This window comes from Epinephelus fuscoguttatus, linkage group LG11 (assembly GCF_011397635.1).
Source record: "Epinephelus fuscoguttatus linkage group LG11, E.fuscoguttatus.final_Chr_v1".
Lineage (NCBI taxonomy): Eukaryota > Metazoa > Chordata > Actinopteri > Perciformes > Serranidae > Epinephelus > Epinephelus fuscoguttatus.
The window spans coordinates 20,031,438-20,049,712 of record NC_064762.1 but is presented as its reverse complement, the minus strand read 5'-3'; the positions used below and the strand labels follow the sequence as shown (position 1 = coordinate 20,049,712).

The window sequence follows — 18,275 nt, the reverse complement described above, 5'->3', positions numbered from 1 at the left end:
AAATGCCACTAGCACTGATGCAATGAAAATAGCTATTGTTCAAGGTAAATGTCACACTTCATTGTGATACTGATTTTATGGGATGGCTGTGGCTCAGAAGGAAGAGCAGGTCGTCCACTTATTGGAAGACCGGTGGTTTGAACCCCGGTTCCCTCCAGTCTGCCTGTCAAAGTACCCTTGAGCAAGATACTGAACCCCAGATTGCCCCCAATGGCCGTTCCATCGGTGTGTGAGTGCATGTGAATGGTTACTGAGTAGTGCAGTCCATTTATCATACCATCCATCCCTATCAAATATACTCAGACCAATAAGGTCAATAATGCTGCAGTTGCTAAAGGAATTAGTCAATAACTTGATGAGTTGAACATAAATGGGAAAATATTTGGTAATCAATTTATCGTTTTAGTTGTTTTTCAAGCGAAAACCAAATCAAATGCTCAAATCATTGTTAAAGGGTGCTGAAGTGGCTGCTTTGAAGCTTCGAAGCTTCAGTTGCTGCCATGGTTATCACGGTCAAAATCAGTATTCAAAGGCTTCATTTTTGTTTGGCTTTTGCACACACAAACTGGTGGAGGACACTGGAAAGTGTGACCAAATGAGACCAGTGTCCTTGGTGCAGTCATTGACCCCCGCTTCAAGCAATTAAATTGGCTGTCTGATGAGGAAAAGGAACAGGTGAGACGAATTGCAGCCAGTTTCCCACGGTTGGCAACTGTAGTGAAGCACTTGCTTTGCATCTAGTGATGCAGCCCAACCCGTGGTTATTTATAACCTACAGAAACATTGTGTGCAATAGACCACTCATGGGTCCTGTTGCATTCTCTCAAAACTTGTCACTAAAGCTTTGAAGCCCCGAAAATGCCATTGGGACAGCCCTGTTGTTAACTGAATATCTTTAAGTGTGGGAGTGTTGGTCAGACAAAACAAGAGATGTGAAGACCTCATCTCAGGCTCTGCATATTGACAATCTCTCCTTGTTTTTTTTTTCATTTCACAGAACAAACAATTCATTCATTGACCAAGAAAATAACCAGCAGAATTACAGATAACGAAAGGAGATAAGTGACATCTTTTCAGTGCGCTCAACCCTGCTGCCTGCTCTGAGTCAGCGCCAGTATTTGCACTGTGTGAACGACTCGCTGCCCCTGTTGGTTTTACTGTATTATGCACCCGGTGGTTAATTACAGTGGAGTCAAACTCCACCAGGCTAGCAGAGCCTGTTCGCTACCAGCAGCTCATTAGGAAAAAACACTATCTATGGAAACACACACACACATTGGGAAGGATATGAAAAAAAAGAGTTTCCCTGTTCCTGTTAAAGGTACACTGAGTGGGGTGTTTTCAGGTATCAGTGTAGTCAGGGAATCTCGATGATCTCACACTGTGTTCACTTATCTGTCCACACATGAAGCCTAATCAGAGTCTAATCTAGTCAGTTAACCTGGAAAGTCTCAGCTCCTGAGCACTTGTTTCCTTGTGTCTCTCTCTCTCACACACACACACACACACACACACACACCATCATCATCATCATCTTCCAAACAATTAACACACACACCAGTTTATCTGCACACACATTATCACATCCTCAACAGCCAGAAACAGAAACAGCAGTGACATTCCTGAGGGCAACGAAAGGTAAGATGTTTAATCTCCGCAACAAGCAAAGGTAAAAATCTGACGGATCAAATATACAAAACTAACTTTTAAACATTCAAAGTTTCAAGCTTTTCAGACAGAAAATGAGGGATGGTCCTGCTTCTCAAAAGTCTCACAACAGCACAGAAACCAACAGCCAGACAACAGCGAGGAGATTTAAAAGCATGTTCAGACAGAAGACGAGTTGACACTTACACACACATCGCTGAATGGAAAATCCTCCGAGGTCCAGGCAGTAACTTTCTCTGCGAGCGTGTGTTTGTGTCTGTCTTGTCAAACACTGCCCCCTCCTCCTCCTCCGCCTCCTCCTCCTCCTCCTCCCCTCTGTCCCGCCAGGAGAGCTGGGACCAGCTTTGCCGTAAAAACAAGCGTTCACGTGAATACTCCACCGTGGGTCCGACCAGAACGAGAGAGCACGGCCCAAAAAAGGCAAAGAAAAAGAAGGGAGGGAGTAAAAAAAAAAAAGGATAGCCCCTTTAAGAAGGTATTCTCCTTTAAGGTGACTCCCCCCTTTTTAAGCCAAACAGTGTATAAAGAGAGTTTCCTCTTCTTTTCTTCTTCTCATCCACAGAGAATGAGGCTTTTCTAATGCTTCTCCCTCTTTTCGTTTTCCCCTTCCTTCCTGCTCTCACGGAGGGAGAAAGTTAAACCCGGCTTTAGACAACTGGAATGTGACAGCAGCGGAGAGGGAGGGAGAGAGGGAGGGAGAAAGAGAGACAGGAGCGGGGACATGTAGTGTCCACCTACACAGCCCACTGCTGTGTGAATGAGCAGTCACAGAGAGGTAGAAAGGGGAGGGAAGGAGCAGGGGAAAAGAGGAGGAGGGGGCTGTGAGTGTATGCACGACAGAGAGAGAGAGAGATGGATAGAAAGGGGAGGATGAAAAAAGTCAGCGTGCGGCTTCAGGAAATGACCTGAGAATTTCATTCAGCTCAGATTGGAGAGCTGGGACTGTGGTGCGGAGTTGGAACATGCTGCTGCTCCTAGGATGGTCCGACAAGCTGTCGCAGTAAGCATGGAGCCCACACTGTAACTAACTGCACTCCCTGAAGACATATTACCATATTTTTGTAAAAATGAAACAGTGATTCCAGAGAGAAGCAGACAGAGGGGTCTGCAGTCTGTGTTTGAAGGATATATCCAGGATGTCAAACTGACTCAGCAGCAACAACAGGTTAAAAAGACAAAGATAGTTAGAAGCTAAAGCCGAACTATAGGCTACAGATCACAGTGTAAAGGTGAACCACCACATCACTGCTGATCGCCACACAAGACAATGAATATAAAGGGAAACTTTGCTGATATTGAACCAGCTGTGTGGCATCGCAGTGTGTGCAGATGAACGGTGTTTGGCTTCACCCCCGTGCCGCTGCCAGCACCCGGATCTCCATCGCCAGACGGGCAGGAATTTCTGGGGGTAATCAAAAAATGTTCATCTGCGCACAATGTGATGACACAGAGCTGGTTGAATATCAGCAAAGTTTCCCTGCTTCCCTTCTCTGGTTCCTGTACAGCAGGGTCGGTCTTTATTCACTGTTATAATCATTAAAAAGCAAAAGCAGCATGTGTATACATTCAGTAAGCTATATCTTCAGTAGCTAGCTAGCTAACCCTACACTTTTCAGGGTTTGATTTTGGTTTTGGAACAGGGAAGAAACGTATATCTTTTTTCAGCCTCTCCAGGTAACAAGTATCATTAATACACGACGTGCCCCAGGCACAACATTTAGCTCCAAATCCACAAAACCAGCCTGAAAATGAAGGAAATCTGAAACGACTGCATTAGAGTCAAGGGAGCACAGCTGTGTTGTGCTGGCCTAATGCTACGCTATGATAGGTCAGTCTGCATCCGGGGGTGGGACTTAACGAAGAGTCAGTTAACCTAGCCTGCATGTCTATGGATGGTGGGAGGAAGCCAGAGTACCCCCAGAAAACCCACGCTGACAATAGAGGTTTTAATCAATATTGCCCACTCCTTATTCAGCGCTGTTGTTTGGAGTTGGTGGCGCTGTTAGGGATGGCAGTTGTTACAACATTATTGTCACTAATGCCATTATCAATTCTGCTTATCGGTCAGAGTCGTTATTGATTCCCTAATTCCAGATTCCAAATCAGTTTCCTATGTGGATAAAAAGTAGACCTATGGAGGTTCTCAGTGTCAACACAGCTGTTTTATTATCTCTGAGTCTGAACACAATGTACTAACAGGGTGGAAAAAGACATGCATGTGACTCAGGTCATCTACTCAAATGGATGACATGATATTTGTACAGCATTTGTTTTCATTTAGGTTTTCTTTAAGTCTGCCTACAGGGTGCTAATGTTATTATAACTAGGACTGACATGCTGCTCGATTGAGAAGCAGTGGCACTTGTGTGTAGAGTGTCAAACACATGGCATTCCTAGGATTTCAGTCCATGTTGCATACGAAGATGTTTCACACTGCTGGGGTTTTTTTCACCCTTACTTGAAATGATCAGGTTACAGACATTACAATCAGCACTTTTGCCATCTTTCTCTGTGAAATGCAACTGTAAGAAAAACACGTCAGCATGAATAAAAGGTAATGATAAGCTCAGAGGCAGATGATTCTGATGGATCGGACAATTTGGAAATGATTCTCAACTGAAGCCAGTTCTTGAGTCCCATCCTCAGCCGCTGTTGGAGGGATTTTTTGGTACTGATTTGGATATAAAGTGAATGTAAATTTTGTTTTCCCTTTTCTTTTCCCAACAGGAAGTTGGATCAACCAATTGGCTTCTTGAAAATTGAAGCTGTATGATGCATTGTTTGGATCAGTTATGCTTAGAGAATGCGTTTTTTGCTCATAGCATTCAATGTTTCACACCAAACAAACGTGTTGAGTACATTTCCTTTCTCATAAAACATTTGTAAAGCTATTTTATGAAACATTTTGTGTTGTTTAGATTCACATTTGCTCAATTGCAGTTGTTTTCTCGTCTGCTTTTCCCAGTGCATTGCTGTTCCTTGGCACTATTTGGGTGCGAACTGTCAATTGATGAAACACTGTGAAACTGGGATCGGGGATGTGTGTTGCGTTGCCATGTGTGCATGGGACGAACAATGCTCAATAGTGCTAATGGTCATAAACTACCCTGGGTGATACAATATTTACAAATCAAAATATACAAATGTATTTAATTATATATTACATGACATTAATGATTCAAACAACTAGAAAGTTGTTAAAATTAATAAGGAATGTGCTCTTTATTATGTTTATGTACAAAGGCGTCACCCCGGTCACTGTTGTGGTCCATGACGTCATTGTCAATAAAGCTGAAACGGAAAGATTTTGGAGGCGTGCCCATCTACTCCTCTGCGCCCCTCTGAGACCTATAGTTATCCAAAATGTTCTCTGCATGGATCCACGGAGACATTTAAATGTATCCTGCAGAACTATAATTCTAGCTTAAGATGCCCTGGGAATTTCTCCCCTTGGTTCCCACCCCCTAGACTGCCCCTCCACACACACACACACACACACACACACACACACACACACACACACACACACATACACACACACACACACACACTAATTCTCCCCTCTCCCTTCCTCTCTCCCTCTCCCTCTGTCCTCGTCCACCGCAGGAGGAAAACTGAAACCAGCCACAGACTGGAAAGCATTCGTCTGCGCCCCCCCCCCCCCCCCCCCTCGATTCAACACACTCTACATACAAACGAAAACAAGAGCGACGGATCTCTAAAAGAGTGGAGAGCAGTTTTCGCCGTGAGCGCAGAGTGACACGAAAACAGTAGTGTACACAGTTTACCACTCTGCGAAGCCGACAAAGTTGGCAGCGAGTTCTCGTCCAGAGCTTTGCTTATTTTGCAGTTTCCAGACCAACAAAGAAGCAGTTGCTCATTTGGGAAAACAGGCCAAGTAAAAAACCACAGGACGAGGAGGGGGGAGATGTTTGTGCGTTTGTGTGTACAGTGTTTGTGCATTCACTGTTTGTGCATTCAGTTTGTGCATGTACTGTATAATCTATTCGGCCTTGTTTTAATGTGTGTAGGTGTGTTTGTACATGTGTTTACGTGTGACTGTATGGATGTTAACATGACTGAAGCTCCTATTATCCCACATTTCTAAAGCAGACAAACAGCCTGAAGCCAAACGCAGAACATTCCTCCGCTCTGGAAAGCGCTTCCTATGTTGGGGGCTGGAACAGTTACAGGGACATAAGTGGCTTTGACTAGCGGCAGCAGAGCGACAGACCCCAAAATGATCATCAGAGAGGCCCCTCGTTCTCCCACTCCCACACAGATCAGTGCTAATGAGACCTATGGCCTCACTAGAAGAGCCACAGAGGCCAGGTAGAACTGAGCGCTCGGTAATGAGCCGGCGGGGCAGACAGGAGGGAAGATGGACATTGATTATCTGCTGTGTCATGAGACCGTCTGCACAATGAAGATAAACAGGAGGGAAGGCAAAGCAGGAAGGAATCTAACAAGTGAGCATTTCTGCAAGTCAGAATACACTGCAGTGTTTAGACAAAATGAGGTAATCAATAATTAGCTCACAAGCAATAATGCCACTGATAACACACCCTGAGCAAGGAATACAATAAATACAACCTAAACTATGCTACTGCCTAGCACATGAAATTTATCATCAGGGAAAAGACAATTAACCCTTTGAAACCTGAGCAAATTGGCTTGGTTTCTGTCAAAAACATGGGAAGTTGGCAATGAGCAATGAAAGAAGAAATGACCAAAAAAATTAGCATGTAATTAGTAAAATGAGAAAATTAATAACAAAAAAAATTGCGGGGAAAAATTGAAAAAAGAAAAGAAAAAAACAAACAAACAAAAAAACAAGGTAATGACCTGGAAAAAAACCTTAAAAATTATAAGAATTCTGTAAAATAATTTCAAATATATTATCATTTTAAATAAAGTTTTTCTCAAACTTTTTTCCTTTTTCCCTGGCTTTCTAAAAATAATTTTCTAAATCTATTATTTTTTTTGCAATTTGAATTTTTTTTCCCATTTCTTACCAAGTTTCTCGTTACCTTTTTTTCCCATGTTTTTTTTTTTCAGGGCTTTTTGCCTTTAATGGACAGAGACAGGGTGAAATGGGGAGAGAGAGAGAGTTGGTGGATGACATGCAGAAAGGGCCTCAAGCTGGAGTCGGTTTTCGTGTCCTCTGCCATTTCTTTTAACTATCAGGCCAACTGTGTGTGAGGACACTTTGGTGCGACAACAGGTAGCCTCGGCTATCACAAGCTTACGTTCAAGCAAAAAAAAAGGTCTCCAAGGAAATGGCAGAATTAGAATTACACTCTTTAAATATAGTAAATGCCTTAACATTTAACAGTAAATTCCTACTAGAATAATTCCATCATTTGCTTTTTCAGTCTACTAGATACATTCCCAGGCCAGATGAGATATGTAATCCCTCCAGCATGTTCTGGGTCTGCCCCGGGGCCTCCTACCAGTGGGACGTACCCAGAACACCTCGAACAGGAGGGACCCAGGAGGCATCGTGATCAGATGCAAACCACCTCAACTGAACCCTTTCAATGCAAAGGAGCAGCGGCTCTACTCCGAGCTCCCTCCAGATGTCCGAGCTTCTTACCCTATCTCTAAGGCTGAGTCCAGCCACCCCACGGAGGAAACCCATTTTGGCTGCTTGTATCCGCAACCTCATTCTTTCGGTCACTACCCAGAATTCATCACCATAGATGAAGGTTGGGACATTTGCAAAATGTTTAGAATAACGATTAATATTATCATGACTTAGGTATTGTATCGTGGGGCTTCTGCTGATTTCCATTCCTTTGTTGCTCAACCTGGGGGCCAATTTTAGACGGCACCTGGCTTGTTGTTCAAACTATCTACGATATGTGGCCCAAGTCATTTATCTGTTAATCATGTAAGATCACTTTGCATTTTTTCCATTCACCCCACGAACTTAACGGGTAACTTACAGCAGGTATTTCTTGCTAGGTAGCAGACATGGCCACAGCAAAGAAGTGCAAAGTCGACAGCGAGGACTGGCCATTCAATAAAGTTTGGACACCCCTGCCATAGTATTTCAAATGTAAGGAAATGTTCTCTGCTCTGTTGTACAGCACCGCGTGTCCTGATTGATTAAACCGTTAAAAGCCATCACATACAAACATGATAATCACTGCATGGGTTTATCTTGTGTTACAGGTGATTCAGCACGTTCTGACATCTGCCACCAGAGCTGATGAGCCTGTTGAACGCTTCAAAGGTTAGAATTGAGTTAATCATGCTCAGCGAGGACACAGTTGGCTCACGTCCACTGGTGTCACGCTGCAGTCACCTTTGTTATCTGTCTGTATCAGTGCAGCTCTCTGTTGCCGCTTCACCGTGTTTACAAAGCAGTCTGTAGATAATGGAATCAAAGCATCTGGCTGCCACACAGTCTAGTTTCCATTTCCAGTTTCTCTGTTTTCATTAAAGGGACTTTTTAAAGTTTGGTGCCATGACACAATCCAATGTGAATAGGGCTGGATTCAAACACCGCACCACTGGCTCAGGGGAAAAGAGTTCTGAGAAGTCTCTTAACTCACATTAGTCATGGATACTGTGGTGAGATACAAAGCTTTGTGCAAGTTTTTTACACTAACAGGCAAAATGATTAAGAAGCAAGTGTCCAAGTAAGGAGTTACAACTAATCTAAGTGGCAGCCATTTAGTTCTGCTTAAGTTTCTTTGGCCTGAAGGATTTGTAGATTTTTTTTTATGACACTGCTTATAGACACAAATTATAGACACTTCATAAGCACCACATCAGAAACTGCAGTGAGTCCTGTTTATTCATGGTGTGTTTTATTTAACCAATAATACAATTCAAACTCTTTTTTTTATCTTTCATAGGAGAAATTGCAGTCTCTAACTTTAAGTAATTGAGTAAGAAACGTTTTATTTGCACAGACACTACAAAAACAGTATCTGCATAACTTTATTACACCCCAAGACCAAATGTATATTTTCCTAGATAGCCAGGGACATAAACCAGTCAACTCTCAGCTCTGACCTCGGGGCTATCGCCATCTGAGCGGTCGGAAATGGTGGAGAGAATGGAGACAGAAACAAAACAAGGAAGACAGATGAGATGAAAGGCAGAGGGTTTACAGGTTGTGAGGGTGACCTGGACGAGGAAATGGAGAGCACTGAAAAGGGGCAGAGCAAGAAACAAGCAGCACATACCAAAACCTATGTGGTTTTGGTATGTGCTGCTTGTTTCTTGGAAATCAAACATGTGAGTGCAAGAAGAAGGGAAAGTCAGAGAAGCTGTGAGGACTTAAAAGTGAATTTAACGCCTTCTTCTTTTTGTTCAAGATGCATTTTAATCTAATTATACTTCTTACAGACTTTCCCCTCGAGGCCAGTGACCACATTGGCTTGGTATTAAACTAGATGTGTAATGTCTGACCACACTGCATGTAGGCAAGTGTGTGCATGTTTGAAGGAGGGAAAACAGGAGGAAGATGTGAGTTCACCAGTGTTTATTCGCTACATGTTGCTCATATGCACCCAACAGCCAGCAGATACCAGATGATGCAAGTCGATGAGACGCGGTGCAGTGCCAGACATCAGCTGACTGAACATGCTGGCAAAGCACAGTCCCACAACCCCTCGCGTCAGCAAATCACCATGACAACTGCGTGTTCCCGCCAAAAAACTCCCTCCATGTTCCTCTGCTTGCTCCGGAGACCACGCCCTGGGTGGCTTCAGTAACCTTCAGCCAGTTACTTTAGAGATGATGTTATGCTGTACCAATCAGACTCGATGCCTTTTAAGGCCATTGGCTGGATCAACCATTACCACTATTAATGCAACACACACGGGTCAGCTGAGGTCACGTGCTGTGTGTTTTCTCGCAGCAGTGTTCCTGAGTGTGCCAGCTGCGGCTGTTATTCCAGGGTTTCTGCAGAGTCAGGTTTGTGTTACGAGGCTGGGGAGCGTTCAGAGAGGCCACTTCATTCCTTTCTGCTTGGCTCAAATCAGACACACCACGGATCACTCCTGGGTCAAAGACTGTTTTTAAGAAACACCTTTTCCTGGTTCTTGGTTTGTTTTACCCCAATAAAACACCCACTTGTTCGGGTGGGTCAAAACTCTATAATGATGCAAGAGAGCCAGAATCCTCTGACGCTACCACTGAAGTATTTGAGGGTTAAGTCAGGCCATTTGACTGTGATTGACACTACACTTGGTGCAAGTAGACTTGGCCGTTTGTAGCAAACCACACCCGGTCTGTCTGCGAACTCAGGTGAAAACATACTCAAAGAATTCTTTGTTTCTTTACTGCTAACAAGGTGCAGCTTCAATATATTACAGTAAAGAAAACATACACGGCTGGCATTAAGACAGCACAATAACACCTGATTCAATGACTGACGTAATGAGCTTCAAGAGCTCCCATCATGTACTATTGTTTCCTGGAAGCGTCTTCAAACAAGTTGACAATGAAATCTAATGAAAATTATAGTCAGGCACACATAATCGCAGCAAGCAGGACCGATAACCCTGAAATGGAGCTTCCCAAGAAATATCGAGATGAACTAGATGAACTAGATGAACAAAGGCACACTTGGGAGTCAAGGGCCACAACAGTGGTAAATAAGGAAAAAGTCCAAGGCATGTTGAGTTCTGAGTATAATAAAGTTAAATTAATAGGTAACTGGGGCGGCACGGTGGTGTGGTGGTTAGCACTCTCGCCTCACAGCAAGAGGGTTGGCGGTTCGATCCCGGGCGTGGGAGCCCTTCTGTGCGGAGTTTGCATGTTCTCCCCATGTCAGCGTGGGTTCTCTCCGGGCACTCCGGCTTCCTCCCACAGTCCAAAGACATGCAGATTGGGGATTAGGTTAATTGGTAACTCTAAATTGTCCGTAGGTGTGATGGTTGTCTGTCTCTATGTGTCAGCCCTGCGATAGTCTGGCGACCTGTCCAGGGTGTACCCTGCCTCTCGCCCGATGTCAGCTGGGATAGGCTCCAGCCCCCCCGCGACCCTCAAGAGGATGAAGCGGTTAGAAGATGAATGAATGAATGAATGAATAATAGGTAACTGGAATATCTCTGATTTGATAAAATGTAATAACTTTGACATTTCCATGTGTCTACTGTCAAAGTAGACACATGGCAGGCATGCTAAAAAGCGAGAGTGGCGTTCTCATGCGGCATAGCAGTTCCCTGTAAAAACAATGGACGTATTTACTGTGACGTCACTCTTTGCTTTGTGGACTCGCGTTTTGAGGCCTCAAGTTCAGCATCTCAGCTGTCGCCATCTTGGTTTTTTGGAGCCAGAGGTGACCATATTTACGCAAGAGGCTGGTGCTGTGAAGGAGTGAAGGGTGGTTCTGACTGAAAAAGCCAAGGATATTATCAGCAGACAACTTGTGACTCAAAGCAGCCCGCCCTTTATTATGCATAAATTTAGCCTTAATAAAATGTAAATGGGTCAGTTATTGAAAATTCACTCCTGTTAAGCTGTCACTAAGGGGGAAATCAGTTATAAAGACCAAAACGGTTTATTTTACCAAGCTGTAAACATGTTTATTTCCGCTGTAAAGTCGGACATTTTAACACGGTATCTATGGGGTTTAACTGGACTCTGGAGCCAGCCTCAAGTGGCCATTCGAGGAACTGCAGATTTTAGGACTTAGGTTTATGCTTGTTCCCAAGCACCTATTTTTAAGGGTTCAACAGCGGCAGGAGATAAACCAAGTTCAACTTTTGGAACACACCAGTGCACACTGCATATCATCCTTTAATAATCCGTAAATATATGTCTACTATGGAGGAGAAGCTGATCGTTTAGCACAAGGCTACCCAGAGCTGGATGACCTGTCACACTGACATTTTAGGCCTAAGACACACTTAAAAAAGAACGCCTGCAAAAGGACAGCACTGCACTTGGGATTTCTGTTAAGTAGGCTATGATATGGTGCTGGTTATGGTTGCTTGGCAACCTCAGGCTCAACCTGCCGAACCTTGAAAGTTGGCACAGAGTAGGCACAAGAGCAGCACCCAGCACCTGACCTTTCGTTTTCCGGGTGGTCAAAGACGCAGGATGTGTCCTGGCCCTATGGTAGAACGCTAATCTTGGGCTCAACAAAAATTGATATGACCCACTGGTTTCTTGACTCCTGTTTTGAAGCCTCAAGTTTGACATCTTGGGATTTTTGCAGCCAGAAGTGACCATATTTGGTCAAGAGTGTAAAGCTGTGGAGGAATGAGGGGTCAATCTGATTCACAGACTGTAGTGATGCTCCATTTACAGCCTGTCACTAAAAGCAGAGACACCCTTAATTATGTGTAAATTAATGTAAAAGGGTGAGTTATATAAAAATCCCCCGTTGAGTCGTCTTGAATGAAATTAGTTACAGAGACCAAAATTATATTTGTACCAGGCTGTAAACACGTTTATTTCTGCTGCAAAGTTGGGCATTTTAACATGGTGTCTATGGGGATTGACTCACTTCTGGAGTCAGCCTCAAGTGGCCATTTGAGGAACTGCAACTTTTGACACTTCCGCATTGGCTGCATTTTTAAGCCCCGGAGGTTGCCGCTTGGTTCAGGGTCCACTGACAGTAATCTGCCCTGAATTTTGTGAGCCACCAACTTGAGATATACCGGAAAACAGTTCTATGTCAACTGCATGTGCACATGTCAGATTAGAGATACTGGGAAAACTGTTTATTTGCCTCCCTGTCCACAGCATAATGTGTGTGTTTCTGCCTCTGGTCCTGCAGCTATAGGATGAGCTATAAGGGAGAACAACGGGGCCCAGCAGCAGCAGCAGCTACCGCCTGCCTGGACTGCAGTTCCACACAACTGGGCCAAAATAAACATCTTCCCCACAGTCTCCTCTGCTGAAATGACATGAATGTGTGCGGGGGAGTCGGAGGAGAGTGTGTGGCTTGCAGCGGTCGCATGTGTACCTCAAATATCTTTGTGCACGTATATTTGTGTGTATGCCTCCGTGTGTATGTCTGCATAACCAATTGGGATAATACAAACCCTCAAGCTTCTGAATTACATCTTTATCTTGCTCTATTTTCCCCTGTTACATCTAAATCAGCCCCGAGCCACATGTCGGCTGCCAGAGCCTCTGCTGCTCGGATTGTGTCCATTAAAAACACCAGTAGCACAGTCCAGTGACCACACCTCTGTCAGTCCCTGCAGTTTGGTCTCTACAGTGTTACTAGCTCCTGCAGTATTCTGTCTACTTAAAGAATACAGAAACAATACAGGGTCAAAAGTATTGAGATATATGGTGATAGCTAATAATACTTTTGAGCCAACAGGGAAATTTAATTTTAAGACCAGCTTGGACAATAGAGAACAAATCCATCCTCTGTTCTATTTTAGTAAAGTACATGAAGTGACTTTTGACAGCAACCAGCGAGCAGTGTGCCTGAACTTGTTCATTTCAAACAAAGTGAGCTTCTTCTCATATAAACAAGGAAATGTTTGTGATCATGACTGCTTTCTCTGTACATGTGAAGGACAAACACATGTTGAGAATACTTCTGTTTGTTTTATAAGACTCCTACACTGTGAGACATTCAGCTTTTTGCCGAGTTCTGTGTGAAAATTAAAACATGACAAACAAAGCAGGCCGAGGAATAGTTGTACAGTCGCTGTTTTCTTAAATCTGTCAAAGTGCTAAGAGTGATTTTTTCCTTCAATCTCCTCAGATCTCCTTAACTGACCTAAATCCATTATTATAAACATAATGTAGGTTTCAAGGTCTGCAAAGTTACCTAACATGCCTGAACTACAGCGACTGCATTTCATGGAAATGTCCATAAAATTATCCAAAAGACACCAAGAGTCATTTTCCTTTTAGATATTTTTTGGGCATTTTTAGCCTTTAATGGATAGGACAGACAAGTGTGAAAGGGGGGGGACAGAGAGGGAGTGACATGCAGCAAAGGGCCACAGGCTGGACTTTTCAACTAAACAGTCAATAGGTTACATCCTTTGTGTATACGGTCCATTTTTTCCAATATTTCATACATTGTTCAAGTCGCAGTCTTAAAGAAAAGGTGATTTTTTTTTTTTCCATACAGTGAATTTCATTTGAAGGGGGTCTTGCCTGTAGCCAATTCTGTATGATGGCTTTTGTGCTAGCAACCAAAAACCTTTGTAAAGGTATTTATCCTGGATCATGAGATTGTCCGCAGTGTAGCGTCAGCTTTTCAAGAACCTTGAAATATTGCACAGTACTGGTATCATTCACCTTTTCAATGACATTCATACACATTTACGCCAGCATTGCAGTGAAATATAAGCTTTTCAAACAACCTTGAAATATTCCACGATTGTTATTGTTATTTAGTGTTTAAACCTAGTATATTGCAGTGTAGCGTCAGCTTTTCAACAGCCCTTCAAATCTTAAACATTATGAGTATCATTCAACTTTTCAAAAGCATCTATTCCTAATACTTCACCTTCTTCTAAACATTTACACCAGCACTACAGTGTAGCATCAACTTTTCACACAACCTTAAAGTACTCCACATCATTCATACATTACTTGTACTATTCGACATTTAAAGTGAGCATTGCAGTGTAGCGTCAGCTATTCAGCATGGAGCATTCACACCCACAGTTTCTTCAGAAATTGCATTCTCTTGCTGATAATTGTAATCCAGTCGTCCTTTAAATAAAATTAAATACCAAAAGTACTTGGTATAGGTATTTATCCTGGGTCATGAGATTGTCTGGGGTTTTGCCCAAGTCCAATATGACAAAAGAAAAATCAACTTCTATTCTAAATATGTTCCTCATTTTTTTGGCAATCTCTTGCCAATTATCTATGTTTTCATGACAACTCAGTAAAATCCATCTGCTGATAAAGACTGTGTGATATGATCACAAGCTCCAGAGCAGCTTCTGATTGGACCTTGAGGTGAGACTGTTTTGTCAAAACAGCTGTTATATTTGATAAACAGTAACGGTTCCAGCAGTTAGTGGAAAATTAGCTCAGCAGAAAAGCTGCACAGCTTTGTTTTTGCATCCGCTCCACAAGCCAGACTGGCTTTAGCACCATATTTGAAAACACATATAGTATATTAATGGACTCATTATACTTTCATTAGGAGTTTTTGCAGAGATCCTATTTCCACTTTGAGGTTTCAACCCCGGGGTTGGAAATGCCTGAGTTGCCTGTTCCACCGAGCCCCCTCCTTCCCCAAACCAGACCCCAAGTTAACCAGCTAAGTGCCGCAATTAATCCATTTCCTCTTCAGAAATTAGACCTGTTCATTAGGCTTTACATAACCTTTTATCTCCCCTGAAAGTCTGCTGCTCTGCGTGGTTCAAAAGAGGCTGTGTGGCTTGTTCAGGGTGATCCATTACACCGCAGTGAACACTCTTGAGGGGAAGCCTTGGAGGGAAGTTTAGGAGAGAGGCCTTGATATAAAGTCTGAAGCTTTAATACCTCTCGGGGGAGGAAAGGAGCTGCGCTGTGTGTAGGGAGGCCTGTGTCTGGGACTGACACAGGAAGGAGGAGGGGAAGGAAATAAAGATTCTTCTGGATATGATTTGATCAGCATGGACATCCATAAATCACATTTTGTTAAATGAAGTTTAAAGTTATCACTGTGCTTTATGGGACAAAGATAAACACGGAGAAGCAGGATGCCCTCAGGCTGCGTCTCTTCACTCACACGGCAGAGGAAGAATGATGCTGAGGGGCTGCAGGACAGAGCTCAAGGTCTAGTGGAGCAAGCTGAATAAATAGGACCCTTCCGACACATAACCGAAAAGACACGCTTACTGTACAGGATGCGTTCAACAAGAGCCAGAACTGGACTTTTTTATCAAACACACAGATGCATATGTTCTCATCCCTGCAGCTTCACAAGTCGTAGGTCAAACCCTGACAAAGTTACCAACACATTACAAGGAAGAAACTTCAAAGGGGCCGTACTTTGAAGAAAATGCCCCGAGCAGGCTCATTCATCAATCTCCACCAGTCACACTGAGGGTAAATATTCCCAACTTTAGACTATAAATAATTTCCTAGACAGACCTCATTACTTCAAATGTATTTTTTTACTTCATCTTGTTAAAGATGTCAAATATTTAAAGCTGTGATCAGACTCCTGGCTCAAGTCCTTTTTCTGACAAACAAACAAACCGTATGGACTTCCTCCAGGGGGAGTAGATGTAAATGAAGCCTGACAGTGCGGAGTGTGTGTGATCTGCCGGGAGACTGATGGCAGGTTCCGGGCCATTTGCTGCTGTGTTATTGCTCAGGAGCAAGTCCACCCCTGGGGCTGTGTGAGGAAGAAGCTGGAGCTTGGAGGGTTGATGGCTTTATAAATCACAGGCAAGCCGGGGCTGATAGCGAGTCCATGATGCGAATTAAACAAGTACTCGTGCCTGCTGCGTGTGTGTGCGCTGTACTGTACACCCAAACACCGACCTAGCTACACACTCAAGCACACATAAAACGCTACGTATTTCTTGGCAGGCTGCAAAAGCCTCTAAAATAGTACTTGGGCAAGAACAGTAAAGATTTTAAATGGGTTAACACGTCCTTCAGGCAGCGTGGCCCATGCTACCCAATTAATCACACACACACAAACACTTACACACACTCAAAGTTCCTTAAAATCATACTGTAAAATAACTCTAAAAGACAAACAAGTCCATTAATCTTGTGCTATCAATCCCTTTGTGCAAGTTCCATTTTATTCAGTTGGCACCACACACACACACACACACAAAAGCAACCAATCATGTGCAGACAGACATCCTCCGTCCCCTAACTCCGACTCAAATGGGGTCAATCCTACACACACTCGACCACCAATGAAAGAGGATCCCCCGAAATTACCACTTTGCTGGAGCCTGGAGCAACCAGTGACTTCATGTCTGCAGTGGCCAGACTGATTTACTCACGTTCAACCCTCTCCGCTCCCGCCGCAGCCCCAGAAAACACATCTCTTGCCCTCACGCAGCACGCTGTTGAACATTTACACCATCGCCTGCATACCTCACACGTTTACTGAGCCAGAGCTGTTAGGAGAGTACGTTGTGTTATCGGTGACAGATAAGGGAGGTCAGTCGGAGCCAAACGACTCTATAAACACAGCTGAAACGGTCTGTGTGTTCTTGTCGGCGCTGACCGGTTGTTGTTGAGATAAAGGATGGATGGATTCTTGGACGGCAATCAGACAAAAACGCGATTCAGGGTGATGGATCTTCAAAACGAGACCACGAACAAGCCATAAAGTGTTATCAGAACTTTAGAATTATAACTGAGCTCATGTGCAAACTCAAGACCTGAAGAGAGACAGTGGAAAAAGTGTTGATTAATGAACAGTCCTTTAAAGCACACAGTGATTTTCAGGCCCAGTGGGGACAGACACAGATGTTATAAATGCCTTAAAATCAGAACTCAGTAAAATGCAAGACGTCCATGTGTCAGAGATTTCAGTGCGTATGAGAGGCTCCAGGCCACGTTGCTGATTGATCAGTTTCTGGTGCTGGAGGCGTCTGGATAACGTTTGTGTGTCTGAGTGTGCCGTTAATGAATTACAGCCTTGACAGGTCAGGATTAGCCCGGGGGTGGAGAACAGATAAAAAGGAAGACCATCATTTTCCCTCATCTGTGCAGACAAAAAGTCAAAACAGAAGACACAGCGCCAAAGGGCAGAAGTTCGGAGGTGTGACTTGAACGTGGAAAATAAGTTTAGAAACTTAGGACTTCATGTTTGAGCTCCAAAAACAAACACTGCGTTCTTATAGAAACCATTAAAAGTCTAAAAAGTGATGATTACACTTGACGCCTTGACGAAATCCTTGAAGTAAAAGTACTAGAGAGAAAAGTACTTCAAATTAATTATGACAGTGGTCAGAACACATTGCCACTGAAGGTACCATTCATGGAGTAGCACCTAGAAAAAGCAGAACCAATATGCCCTCTATTGTCCATATAAGTGTGCGTCCAATATCATCATCCGAAAAGACATAATTCTTCTCTGAGTATATCAGAGCCCATTTCAGAGCTGCTAACCATGAAACACAGAGCTAAAACCTCACAGACAAGACTGAAGCAAAGCTGATCAGTGGGTGAACATCGCCCCCTGGTGGTGAGAAAATGCAGCCAACAGTGAAGGCGTACGGGGACTCACCACAGGTGTAGATGACACTGAGGTACTTCCTGGTGCCGGAGTAACACGGATCTCCAAAGTCTCTGGTGGAGGCTCGGACCAGGCAGCTTTTCTTTCCCTGGCAGCGGGCGGTCAGGACCTGCAGAGCCACAGACGACTGGCAGTCTGAAGGAAAGACAGAGAAATGTATTAAATTATTATTAGAAATCCAGACTGATACCTTGAAAAAATACATTTTATGATTAAGGGTAGAACATTTTAAGACATTTCTAGAGGGGGTGAAGGCTACAGAAGTCTACTTGTCTTTTCCGAATGCACATTTTCTTTCCTCTTTCCATCCTTTATACTTGTATAGGAATTTCTGCTTATTTATTTTGAACCTTGGAAAAGTACTCATTGGATTGCCCTGTTGTAGCAGCTGATATTAAGATGATGCCTTACTGTGAATGCTCTTTTGCGTATCTTACTGTTTTTTTTTGTT

The 18,275-nt window shown here is 43.5% G+C and overlaps 1 protein-coding gene across 3 annotated transcripts in view; it reads right to left on the bottom strand.

The window, feature by feature from the left end:
* The window catches only part of LOC125897209 (protein eva-1 homolog A), a 112,181-nt gene that overhangs the window by 42,333 nt on the left and 51,573 nt on the right, over positions 1 to 18,275 (bottom strand). For 2 of the 3 annotated variants that reach the window (XM_049590350.1, XM_049590352.1), the window contains exon 5: positions 17,816 to 17,959. In XM_049590350.1, the coding sequence (XP_049446307.1) occupies positions 17,816 to 17,959 (144 nt within the window). Of the gene's footprint in view, positions 1 to 1,854; positions 1,963 to 17,815; positions 17,960 to 18,275 lie in introns of those variants that run through there. The other variant, XM_049590353.1, reaches the window with a different exon arrangement.